The 14,050-nt window shown below is 39.6% G+C and overlaps 1 protein-coding gene across 9 annotated transcripts in view; it reads right to left on the bottom strand.

The window, feature by feature from the left end:
• Positions 1-14,050, bottom strand: part of MYLK (myosin light chain kinase) — a 449,378-nt gene that overhangs the window by 39,941 nt on the left and 395,387 nt on the right. For all 9 annotated transcript variants that reach the window (XM_069064950.1, XM_069064948.1, XM_069064951.1 and 6 more), the window contains 2 exons: positions 6,402-6,619; positions 607-730 (listed from right to left, as the gene is read on the bottom strand). In XM_069064950.1, the coding sequence (XP_068921051.1) occupies positions 607-730; positions 6,402-6,619 (342 nt within the window). The remainder of the gene's footprint in view (positions 1-606; positions 731-6,401; positions 6,620-14,050) is intronic.

Below are 14,050 nucleotides of genomic sequence, written 5' to 3' on the forward strand. Positions count from 1 at the left end.
CTATCTGTGATGTAGCAATCTGGCCTTGGTTAAAAAGATTCCACTCATGACTCTAGGTGTCACTTGGATCATATTCAAAGCAACAACACTTACCAGGCAAACTAATTCAAACCAGGAGCTTCCCTGGCCTCCTTCCCCTTCACACTCTCACCTTTCTTCTGTGTCTTCTTCACTGGTCCAGTGGACTGTGCTCTTGATTTGGAGGCAGAGGACCTGAGCATGAGCCCTAGCTAGCTCATGTTTTGCTGCTTACTAAGCACCTATGTGAATTTAATTTCTCAGGTTTGTCATCTGTAAAATGAGAGCTAGCTGAGCCAGACATACATAGTTAACACCTAATGAATGCCTGCTGACCAAGGGACTGACCAAGGGGGCTGGACTAGAAGAACTGTAAGGTCCTGGCTAGCTCTACCTTTCTGGTCCTGGTTCCATTGAAATGGTATTGGGCATTGCGTCTCCATGTTCCAGAGGACGTTGTCTAGGGCTGGCTCCTTGATGAGCTAATATCTACAGCTACTTTAAACCGTGATGATCAGTTACTTTTAAATCTTTCAGAAATCTTGCACTTGCCACACCATCCCACTCCCAGCCATACATTAGACTTACAGGATGTAGCAGATGACTCCAATGCTCCACATGTCTGTGGCATAGCCAATTGGCTCATAGTTGATCACTTCGGGGGCAACAAACTCTGGTGTGCCGAAGAGGACCTTCAGGGAACCTGCATTCTCTGCAATACAAGGGGAGGGGATCACTCTCCAACTATGTTCTCAGGAATAAGGATTAAATCTTGGTATTAATGGACTGCACTGGGTACAATAAAGCCAGAGTAACACAGACATGAACCTCCCTTGTAAAGGACTCCCAGTATGAGACAGACAGAGAAAACAAACATATTGAGAGTACACTTTATTTTTGAAAGCATTTTTATCCTGAACTTAATAAGAATGAGTATTAATTACAACTATAATTCACAATTTATAGCTAGAATTTACATAGTGTTTCAAATTTGGGGGCAACTAGGTGGTTCCATGGATAGAGTGCTGGGCCTGGAGTCTGAAAGACCTGAGTTAAAAATCTAGCCTCAGATACTTACTAGTTGTGTGACCCTGGACAAGTCACTTAACCTCTGTTAGCCTCAGTTTCCTCAACTTTAATATGGGGACCATGGAGAAGGAAATGGCAAACTAATATCTTTGCTAAGAAAACCCCATAAAAATGGGGTCATGAAGAGTTGGACACAACTAATCCAACTTAAAAACAACAAAATTAAAGTTTGTAAAAAAAACTTTACATGTGTTGTCTCATTTTATGCTCACAACAACCCTGAGGTAGGTGCTGCTATTATTCTTATTTGGCAGATGAGGAAACTGAGGCTGAGAGAGGTTAAGTGGCTTACCCAGGGTCACACAGCTAGTAAGGATCTGAGGTATATTTTGAATTCAAGTTTTTCTGACTCCCAAGTCCAACACCCTATGAATTAAGCCACGTACTTGTCTTTCAAACACCAAATAAAGTGGTCTTTCCACATACATAGAAGAAAAGGGGGAAAAAAACTGAATTGTACATAGAAATGCAGATCTTTTTTTATATACAGTTTTCTTTTCCTTTAAAATCTATAACTTAAGGAGCAGCTAGGTGGTGAAGCAGATAAAGCACTGGCTCCGGAGGCAGGAGGACCTGAGTTCAAATTTTGGCTTCTAACACTTGACACTTCCTAGTTGTGTGACCCTGGGCAAGTCACTTAACCCTGATTACCTTGCAAAAAACCACACAAAACAAAAAAACCCAAAACCCAAACCAAAAGAAAAAAAATTTATAAGCTAAACCTGTATCTTTCAAAGCTCTCTTGCCTATCGGCTTATTTATAATATCCCTTCTGTTCTCTTTATGGTATACTTTAAATTAATGAATAAATTCAGAAATGAAGATAATTGTTTACGTTAAATGACAGCAGAAAGGTCAGGATACTCAGTAGGCAGAGGAGATGAACATTGGGGGAACTGCCCACCTCGCCTAATGAGTAAAGGAAGATAGACGGCTGGGAAGGAAGGAAGAAGGCAGAATCACAAAAGTTGTTGGAAGAATAGGAGGGAAGAAACCTGGCTCCTCTTTTCTAACACCTCATCACTGGAAATATCTTCCTAGACAGCTAGGTTGCTCAGTGGATGGAGATATGGACCTGGAAGCAGGAAGAGCTGAGTTCAAATTTGGCCTCAGACACTAATTGGCTGTATGACCTTGGACAAGTCACTTAACCACTCTGCCTGAGTTTCCTCATATATAAAATGGGAATAATAATAGCATCTACCTCAAGGGCACTCTGAAAATTTAAAAACAAGGTATAAATGTTAGCTATTATTTCTCCCCAGACATTTAAATTCCTCTTCTTTCTATTTAAACATCTCTCCCAGATTTAAATTAATTAATTCTGCAGGCCTCAGATAAACATAATGAAAAGTTTGCACCTTCCCGTCCTGAATTACTTTATACAGTATGCTTTCACAGAAAGTGATTTCTACCTCAATTCTCTTGGTCTTGAGGCTCACAGCTTCTAATACCAGGAGGGCTATTAGTCAATGTACTGTCTAAGTTTAAGTCACTGTCATTAGCACTTTTCCTGTACTTTTCTCATAAGTGAAGGTGCTTTTATGGGGCTGAGAATAGAGAATAACAAACTCTTAAGAGCTGGAAGAGATCTAGAAGTCTAGTCTAACTCCTGTCTTCATAGATGTTATTTACAAAAACAATCCTGGGTTTTATTCCCTGTCTTTTTTTATTTTATTTTGAATCTCTGACTTCCTTGGTGTTAGGGAGCTCCTAGGAAAGATTTTTCTCTTTTAACAGAGAGAAAAGCAGATCTTCAAAATGAAGACGCTTGATTCCCTGGCCCCTGGGGTCTCTTCAGCTTAAGATCCTATGAAATGGCCATTGGCTTGGCTCCCCTCCAGCTTTATTAAGTCCCTTAATCCCTTGATTGCTCTCATAATGTCAAATTCTCTCTGTAAAAAGGGTCCTTTGTTGTTGTTCAGTCTTGTCCAACTCTTGGTGACCTTATTTGGGATTTTCTTGGCAAAGATACTGGAGTGATTTGCCATTTCTTCTCCAGCTCATTTTACAGATGAGGAAACTGAGGCAAATAGGAATAAGTGACTTGCCCAGGGTTATACAGCTAGTGTTTGAGGCCAAATTTGAACTCAGGAAGATGAATCTTCCTGACTTTAGGACTGGTTCTCTATCCACTGCAACACTTAGCTGCCCCCAAAAGGGTCCTTCTTAGAGTTAACTTTTCATTATCTAGTGTCTAATGACATAGAGAATTATCGACACATACATTAGTATGCCCCTATCTTTCCTCCCTTTTCCCCAGGTTGTGGCCTACCTTTCCGCTTAGAAATAAAGGTGGTGTATATAAGAAAGAGCCCTGGCTTTGGAGTCAGAGGACCTGGGTTCAAATCCTGACTCTGTAGCTCACTGTCTGTGTAACCCTTGCATAGTCACTAAGCTTCTCCAGGTCTCTGTTTTGTCATTTGTAAAATGAAGCAGTTAGTCTAGATCTGTGGTGTCAAATTCAAATAGAAATGGAGCCTCTAAAATGAGATTGTCTTGCAAAAAATAAAAAACCCCACAAAACAAAAAAAAAACCCATGGGGATACAGACTGACTCAGCAAACAACATATTAGCATTATCTAAGTTTTTAAAATGTTTTAAATTTGTTTTATTAAATATTTCCCAATTCTATTTTAATCTGGTTCAGATACCACTTGGGAGCGTTGTGGGACACATGTGAGACATCTTTGGTTCAAATGGCTTCTAAGGACACTCTACCTCAATAATTCTATGATCTCCAGAGAAAGAACGGACAGAGCCTGAATGAAGGTCGAAGCATACTATTTTTCGCTTTCTTTTTTTCAACACTGAGTCTGTGTCTTCTTTCACAACATGACTAATATGATTATATTTTGCATGATTGAACATGTATATCCTATATAAAAATGCTAACCATCTCAGGAAGCGGGGAAGTGAAGGAGAGAAAAAATTTGAAGCTCACATTTCTTTTTTTTTTTTTTTTTAAAGCAATCAGGGTTAAGTAACTTGCTCAAGGTTATATGGCCAGTTATTTCTGGGTATGGTGCTAAGTATCTGAGCCCGGATTTGATCCCCAGATCATCCCGACACTGGAGCTGGTTCTCTTACTTGCTGTGCTACCTGGCCACCCTGAAAGCTCACATTTCTTTTTAAATGGATGCTAAAAAATGGACTTTCTATGTAACTGGGGAAAAATAAAATGTTATTTAAAAATAATTCTATGATCTTATGATCCCTTCTTCAGCAACGTATCACAGAAGAAAAAAAAAAAGAAGAGAAATTCACTCCAAGATCTTCTGGGCATCTTTGTTATATAGCTCTGGGGAGAGCTTTTAGAGAGTGGAAGGTAAAGACATTATTGAAAATGAAGAATATTGGCTACCCTGTTTACTCATCTTTGTATCATTCACATTTTCTTAATATAGTGTGTATTTAATAAATATTGGTTTAATTGAAAAAAAAATATATAATAGGAGGGGATGGGATAATGAGAATGGGCAGACATGGTGGTGTTAGAGAGGCCCAATGCTCCACACAAACACCTTTTTTATAGGCTTCCTGATACCTAAAATTCATATAATAGGGCAAAACCTTTCACTTTAGGATTATAAATATGGTTTAAATATAAATATTTCTAGGAGACTTCTGATAGATCGACTTAAATTCACACAAAGGTATATAATGACTAATAACAGATTGTGAACAGAGCTTGTAATGAAAATAGCCTGCATTTATTTAGTGTTGTAAGGTCTATGTAGGATTTTTTATACATTACTTGATTTAGGCCCCACAATGTGTCCTGGGGGCAGATGTTATGATAATATCTCCATTTTACAGATGAGGAAATTAGGACTAAGGGCATGGGAGGAAGGGTTTGAGCTGAGGTCTTCCTGACTTTGAGTCCAGAGTTCTCTTTGCTAGATCAGCTTGCCTTTGTCATGAGGCTGTGGAGACAGAACTCTCAGAAAGAGAAGGCTAGGGATACAGAAGACTTCTTCATAAGGGGAAGGGAAGAAGAATTTATATAGCCCCTACTATGTGCCAAGCACTGTGTTAAGTGCCCCCCTATCCCCCATTATCCCATTTGATACTTACAACAACCCTGAAAGGTAAATAATAATAATAATATAATGCTGGATTTAGAGTCAAGAAAACCGGAGTTCAGATCCTGCCTTGGACACATTAGCTGTGAGACCTTGGGTGAGCCACTTCACCTTTGTTTGGCTCAGTTTCCTCATCTGTAAAATGGGACTAATAATATCACCAACCCCAAAGGGCTATTATTGTCTGAATCGAATGTGACAATATATGTAGAGTGTTATTTAAACATTAAATGTTTGCTATTATTAGCTATTAGGACTTCCTGTTACCTCTAGGATCAAATGCCTTTCATAACCTACCCCACTTCTCTCTTTCCAGTCTTCCAACACACACTCTTCAATCCAGTGACACTGGCCTCCTAGCTGTTCCAAGAACAAGATCCTCCGTCTCTCAGCTGCAGGCATTTTCTCTGGTTATCCCTCATGCAAGGGATGCACTTTTCCTTTTGCTACTAACTACTCACTTCCCTGGCTTCTTTTTAAATCCCAACCAAAATCTTAGCTTCTATAGGAGCCTTCCTCAACCCCTCTTAATTCTAATGCTTTCCTCTGTTAATTAGTTCCTATAATATATAATTGGTTAATAAATAATGGCATATATATATACATATATATACATACATACATATATATATATATATATATATATATATATATATATATATAGTTTGCTTTGTGAACACTTATTTGCATGTTATATCCTCCTTAGACTGTAAGTTCCTTGAGAGCAGGGATATCCTTTGCCTTTTTTGCATCCCCGGCACTTAACAGCGTCTGGCACGTAGTAGGTGGTTAATAAATGTTAACTGATTATCAATATCCTTGTTGTTATTATTGCTTTCTATGTGGCTTTAGGATACATTTTGTAGAAGGAACAATGCCAATGGGAGGTAGGTCCACTGAAGTTTGCCTCAAGTTTACATTAAAATGAGATTTTACAGGCTGACTGATAGCAAGGGATAGGGTAGTCCAGGAGCATGCTAAAGTGAGGCTGAGGAAGGAGGTGGGAGGAAGAGTACTCTCACTAGGATTAACCACTCCCAGCAGACAATTTGCACAAGATCTCATATAGTGAGTTAATGAAATCAAAAGTTGATTATGCTTTCATTTTTTATATTACCGACTCATTATTCTCCATTTTTTTTTGGTTTAGTCATCCTAGATCAGTCAAGCAATCAGACAAACAAAAGATAAAGAATGTCTGTTCTTACCTAGTTTCCTGGCCAGCCCAAAGTCAATGAGCTTAATCCTGGTCCCCGTCTTATTGACACACATGATGTTCTCGGGTTTGAGGTCAAGATGGACGATACCCTGCCTGTGGATGTACGCCACACCTTCTGAGATCTGTTTCATGTACTTGATACATTCTCGTTCAGTCAACTCAAAGTCCTCATCGATGATCCGCTCAAACAGCTCGCCCCCAGATACACTGCAGGAGGAGAGAGGAATGGTGGGAGGAGAGGAAAATAGAACGCTCAAAGGAGAGATTAGGTCTCTGATCAGTCTTAACCAAGGTTTATTAAGTGCTCACTTTGTACCAAGAAGTGTGCGAAATGCTAAAGATACAAAGAAAGGCAAAACCAGTTTCTGCCCATTACTTTTGGGACCCACTGAGTCTTCCCCTTCCTGTGAGAAGATTTGGTTATTGAGAATCACACTGAGTTTTCACCACATTTGATGTACGATGGAGAGAAGGGTTTGGACTGAGAAGAGGTACTCTGATCCCGGACGGAGAAGAGTTAGGATATGGGGAAGGAATATCAGGGAGTGGAAGACAGGAAGCCTTTATAGAGGGCAATGACACCTATGCCTTGGGCAGTGACTGAGACTGTCTGTGTATTTTTTAAGGGGTAGGGAACAAAAGTGTCCTAGGTCCTAGGTAGGATATTCCTAGGCTATCGTAGGGAAGGAGGTTATCTCACTTTGAGAAAGTTTTCTAGGCCACAGGTTTTGAGACAGCCTACCTAGGAATGACTCAGGGAAGAAACTAGCTGGGGGAGATGGAGGTACCTTTCTCAGCTAGTTTTTTAAAAAAGGGAACCCCCCCCCCCAAGACTCAGAAACAAATAGCCAGTCTATAATTGATATGATTCCCAAACTACCACCATCAAAGCAAAGAGGGAAGGACTGCTTTTGTACCCTTCACATTTGTTGATGTTTTCTATTATTATTATTTCCATTTTAAGACTGACTTTGATGGTTATTTAAGGCTAATTTTAGGATAAGACCAGGAGTGGACCTCATAGGTTCCTTCCCTCCTTCCCTTTAAGATGCAGCTTAAAATTATTTTTGGCATCAAGCTTTTTCTGATCCCCTCAACTGGGCAGCTATGTGGCACAGTGAATAGAGTGTTGACCCTGGAGTCAGGAGGACCTGAACTCAAATTCGGCCTCAGACACTTAACACAAAAAAACTAGCCATGTTACCTCGGGCAAGTCACTTAACCCCAATTGCCCTTCAAAAAAAAAGGGGGCAAAAATTCACAGAGAGTTATTGACCTAACTTGGTGGAGGGAGTTTCCTCACCTGGGAGGTTCCTATAGTGCTCTTCCTATTAAGCTACCTTTTGTTTAACTACTGTGTATATATTTGAATTTTTTCATATATTTTTATTTATATATATATATATATATTTACATAGGGACTTGTCTCTTTCATTTGAATAAAAGCTTGGGAGTATGGGTTGCTTAATTCTTTCTGATTATATATTCAGTACAATGCCTGACACAATAGGTACATAATAAATACTTGCTGATTAATTGATCAATTCAAAGCTAGTTCTCTATCCACTCTACCATGCTGCCTGATTTTACTTGTATAAAAATGTTCAGGGAAAGGTAAGGGAGAGGGGCATTCCATCTAGTGCCACCAGAACCTGTTATCATCAGTTGGGATGAGCATTAGTATATGATAGGAATTTGTTTAGTTTGATTCAATCCCTCACAATTTGATTACCTTTCTTAAGATCAAGTTTCTGAATTTCCACCTTGACACTTCCAGTTATCTTTAGTCACCTCCTCATTACAAGCATCACCTGCCAGAGGCAAGGCAAATGGCCTAATCTATCTTCCCCTTCCTTGCTGTATTTGTAAATGCAAAACTAATCCATAGCTTGAGAGACTTCGGAAGAATGCATCAGACTTTCTCTAAGGGAGTTTCGAATATTCTTTAAATGTCCCAATTTAAAGAGGCAGCGTGATGTAGAACATTGGGGTCAAACTCAAGTAGAAATGGGAGCCATTAAACTGCACCTGAGAATCCCGATGGGATGCATACTGACTTACTTTTGACACATAGCATGATCTAATTTTTGGCATTTGGGGTTATTTTGTTAACTATTTCTCAATTCTATTTTAATCTGGTTCGAGCTGTACTCAGTAGTGTTGTGGGCTGTGTGCTTGACGCCTCTGGTGTACTATACAGAGAACAACAACATGTGCAACAAGTTCTCAGCGAGGTGGGAGCACCAGATCGTCTCACTTGTCTCCCGAGGAACCTGTATGTGGGCCAAGAAGCCACAGTTTGAACCGAACATGGAACACCTTATTTATTTAACTAATATGCAAAGTACATCATGTGGAATGCCAGGCTGGATGAATCAAAAGCCGGAATTAAGGTTGCCAGAAGAAATAGTTACAATTCCAGATATGCAGATGATACCACTCTGAAGGCAGAAGGTGAAGAATTAAGAAGAATCTTGATGAGAGTGAAAAGCTGCAGAATCTATACTTTTGAATTATGGTGCTGGAAAAAAGTTTTGAGAGTCCTTTGGATAGCAAGGAGGTCAAATGAGTAAATACTTAAGGAAATTAATTCAAAATATTTACTAAAAGGTCAAATATTGCCTTTTCTTTTTTTTTTTTGTAGGGCAATTGGGGTTAAGAGACTTGCCCAAGGTCACACGGCTAGTAAGTGTTAAATGTCTGAGGCTGCATTTGAACTCAGGTCCTCCTAACTCCAGGGCCAGTGCTCTATTCACTGTGACACCTAGCCACCCCTAAAAGGTCAAATATTGAAGCTGAAGCTTAAATCCTTTGACCACATAATGAGAAGATGGTGCTCACTGGAAAAGACTGATGTTAGGAAAGATTGAAGGCAAAAGGAAAAGGGGATGGCAGAAGATGAGATGGGTAGATAGTATAATGGAAACAATGAACATGAACTTTTACAGACTTTGAGAGACAGTAGAGGATGGAAAGGCCTGGCATGCTATGGTCTATGGGGTCATGAAAAGTTGGACACAACTTGAATAACTGACTGACAAGAGAGAATTGGCCCCAAGCCAGGAAGACAAAAGTTGAAGTCCCACCTCTGACATATACTGGCTCTGTCACTCAGTGACTTAAGTTACTTGACAAATCACTTGGCTTTGACGTGCCCTAACCAACTCCATAAAATTAAAAATTCACAGAAAGAGTATGGCTAGGTGGCACAGTGAATAGAGCACTGGCCCTGGAGTCAGGAGGACCTGAGTTCAAATTCGGCCTCAGACACTTAACACAAAAACTAGCTGTGTGACCTTGGGCAAGTCACTTAACCCCAATTGCCCTTCAAAAAAAAAAGAGGCAAAAATTCACAGAGAGTTATTGACCTAACTTGGTGGAGGGAGTTTCCTATGTGAATGAGATCACAGTTCCTATCACTATCCTAAATCAATCTATAAACATGTATTAAGTGCCTACTATCTGTAAGTCTCTAAACTGAGTGCTAGGGATTCAAATACTGAGAACAAAACAATCCCCAAAGAATTTAGCCACTGATCTTCTCATTTTCTTCCTAGCTTATATTTTTAGACTTATATTCAAGATCTATTTGAACTTTCACATTTCTTTTCTTAATCCCTACTAGAAAAGCTCTTCCCTTGTCAGATTGTTGTAATTCTACCTCTACTGATTATATAAGAAGGAATAGAATGTTTATTGTATTTTCAGGTGGGTATAAGCAGCATTTTTATTATCTAACAGACTGGAAGGAGTATGACATGGAAGACTGATTCTGGGAGCCAGGTGAATAGGTTCCAAGCTTCTGCAATGATCTGGATCTTCTTACACTATATGTATTCTGACAAACTGGGGCCAGAAGGATGAATATGACTAATCTCAGATGACAGAGGAGATGTGTGATGTCATCTTAGCATTTGTCTGTCCTTCAACCAGGAGCAAAATTCATTTACGAGGCACTGACTTATTTTCTACATAGAACAGTGACACTATGACATAGCAGTAGTGCAGTAGATAGAGTGCTGGGCCTGGATTCAGGAAGACCTGAGTTCAAACTTGTCCTCAGACACTTACTAGCTTTCTGAGACCGAGTAAATCATGGAATCTCTTTAGGTCTTGGTTTCCTTATCTGTAAAATGGGGGGAGGGGAGTATTTGACTCAATAATGACAAAGGTCCCTTCCAGCTCTAAATCTATGCTCCTTTGCTAAATCCTGCCTTAGCTGACCTTACTTCAACATATTTGTCTGCCTAGTCTTGCTTGTCTAGGCAGTAAGAATTTGTCTGTGTTTGTGTGCCACTGTGTTGGGAAGCAGATTGGGTATCCTGGTTGATTGGATTCCCTAAAAAGAAATACTGATTGACTGGAAGTTATCCAGAATCAACAAAATTACCCCTCAAGAATCTCTAATTATAATTGTTCTAATTCTTTGCTCACCAAATAACTAGTTAACCTATAACAGAGTCAGACTAACTTAAAAGAAAGAGGTTCTCCATACAGACTTCACGTCCCAATTCCTGGGCATTGTATATCCTTCACCATAAATTCATCATTTGCCATTCCCACTTAAAAATAGCTTCTTCTGTTTATTTAGGGTGAATTAATCTCTACAGAGTTCGGACACTCCTCATAAAATTTGAGTTTCTCAGTTTGCAAGGTACAGTGACCCCATCAAGGTATAACCATCCCATGAGACCCTGCTTGAGAAAATAGCTCTCCTAATACATTCATTGAAGTCCCTTGAACTCAGAGCATGGCCCTAAGCTGAATCACTTTCCCCACCTTGGGTTGTGTAGTTTTAACTTTTCCTTGGTTGAGAGAAGCCATTAAGATTTTTGTATAAAGGAAATATATATATATATATATATATATATGGAAAAAAAAGAAATTTACATGATAATTTTGTTGCAAATTTGAAAGGAATAGCAAGTTGTGCACAAAAGATTTGCAGTTTCATGTGCAATCAATTTTTTATGGTACTATGTTATGGAAATGCTTCTTTTACTCCATAAATTAAAAATAAAATAAAAATTTTAAAAGTAACAGGATAAATAAAACAAAAAGTAAAAATATTTCTGTATAAAAGATTTCTTACTGAGTGTCTGGACATTAGGCAGTCAGTGGGAAAAAAAAAACCACTGCCACCAAGGGATTGTAAATATGAGGGACTACTCATAATGACTACTCACATTTACATGATTATCTAACACTTACAAAATACTTTCCTGATAAGAACATTATGAAGTAGTAGTATGAGGTAAGTCTTATTATCCCCATTTTACAGATGAGAAAGTAGAGTTCTGGGACGTATCTACAGTCACACTACTGTTAAGAATCTGAATTAGGATTCCGATCTATCTCTTGACTCCTAGTCTAGTGCCCTTTCCACTATATAAAGGACCTTATCATTTTAAAGCAATGGATCACTATCAGTTATTATGACTACTACATATTGTCAACTTCGGGTCTCTCTGGTCCTTTCGGTCGGCATATACTTCAATACTTGAGTGAAATGAGATAAAAGGACAATAGCACAGAGGTTCTTCTACCTTACAATGTATTCTCTGGCAGATCATCCAAAAAATAACTGTTGCCCAAGTTGCCATTGCTCGAGGCTTTTGTAGAAGAAAAGAAGGATAGATAAAGGCAGCTAAGCAGTGCAGTGGGCAAACTGTGTCTGCTGTGCCACCTACCTATCCCATGGACATCATTTTTGCTAATAACTTGCACGAAAACATTGAGGGCACCCCTAAGAATTTTTCCCATAACAGTGTTGGGAAGGAACACTAACAGAATCAATATTTAAAAACCAGATCTTGAAATATTAGGGAGCTTTGAGAAAGCAGAATTCTTTAATGTGCCCCCTGGGAGTGAAAGAAGAGAGTGGTATAACTAGATATAGAACAAGAAGTTTAAGGCAAAGAGAGAAGGGAAAATGGAGTAAATTTTGAGCAGATTCCGTTGGAATCACTGATAATATAAAGCTTAGAAGGAGCTCAGACGGCAACGGCAATAGAATCCCCTTCTGAGAATCACAGAATCTAGAGTCCCTCTGGTTCTTTAGCAGCCTGAAATAAAGGACCCAAAATAACACAGGTAAATGCACAGTCCCACTTGATATTTATAAAAATATTTCCCATACAAATATAGGCTAGGTCAGACATGGTGTGACAACAGTTCATGTGAAAAAGACCTGGGCATCTTAGTTGGCTCTATAGGAGCTAAGAATGTGGGTACAAAAAAAAAGTTAACTTGATTTGAAGTTTTATTTTTTTTTGGAGGGGGGAAGGCAGGGCAATTGGGGTTGTGACTTGCCCAAGGTCACACAGCTAGTAAGTGTGTCAAATGTCTGAGGCTGGATTTGAACTCAGGTCATCCTGACTCCAGGGCCAGTGCTCTATTCACTGCACCACCTAACTGCCCCCATTTGAAGCTATTTTGATAGAAACATAGCATCTAGATACTTCATTCAAGATTTAGCCCAATGCTCCATTGTAGCATAGAGGTGAGCCTGGACTCTCTTAGGATCAAAGGTAGAATACAAAGTTTGGCTGGTCCTACCAACTTGGAAAGGCTCATGGTATCAGATTAATGAAGGACTGTGGCTGAGGACTATTCTAGCAAAATTCAGAGAACTTCATCACCAGAAGATTGACTACTAAGGCTTTTTTTGGGGGTGGCACAGTACTTCATGACATTGCCTAAGAAGGCATGTGAAGGCAGTGGAGTACCCCTACCAATGAAATGATGAATGAATGAAGTACTGGAATAAATGACCAGATCACAGAAATCACAGTTTGGTTGAATTCTTTGCAGATCGGACTACATCTGGAATATTGCAGACTGAGTTCCAGATACCTCATTTCACACAACCTATTGAAAAACTGCTGTACATTCAGAAAGGAGCTATGGGAATGCTGAGGAGTCTGGAAACTGTTGTCTGTGAGGAATGCCTAAGGGATCCAGGGGTATGGTTAGCCTCTGGAAGAGAATACTTTGGGGTGGGGGACTTGATAGCTGACCTCAAGTGTTTAAAGCACTGTCATGTAAAAGTGGAAACAGACATCTTGTGTGTGACTCCAAATAGCAGGGTTAGAGCCAATGAGGGGGAAATGATAAAGAGACACACTGCAGCTCCAGATAAGGAAGAACATACTGCTTGACAAACAGAGCTGTTAGGGGAAGAGGCTGCTTTGAGAGAGAGCAGCTCCCTTTCACCAGGCATATTCAGAGGATCAATGAGCATCTGTCAAGAAGGCCCTAGGGATTTCTGCTCTGGGAGGGAAGCTGGACTCAAATACCTGCAAGGTTCCTTTCAGCTCTAAGATTCTTCTCTGTTTATGATTCACAATGAGGAAAGGGCAATAGCAGCCAAGAGATGGGTTATGGGGAAGGGACAAGGTGGAGAAACTCTCTCAGACCAGTGCTCTAGAGGCCTTATCTAGTAGCTACAGCAGAAAGATGAGATCTGGAGAAAAAGAGGAGGAAGCCTCAATAAAGAAAAGATTTGGTTGAAGGGACTGGGGATGCATATCCCAGCGAAAAGAAGATTTGATGGCTGTCTTCCAATATTTAAAGAGGACCTGGATTCATGCTCACTATTTGTGTGACCAAAGGCAAGCCATTTCACTTACTTGGCCT

Source organism: Petaurus breviceps, unplaced genomic scaffold, assembly GCF_028583685.1.
Source record: "Petaurus breviceps papuanus isolate PSGF00001 unplaced genomic scaffold, PetGlider_PUasm1.0 90654, whole genome shotgun sequence".
NCBI lineage: Eukaryota > Metazoa > Chordata > Mammalia > Diprotodontia > Petauridae > Petaurus > Petaurus breviceps.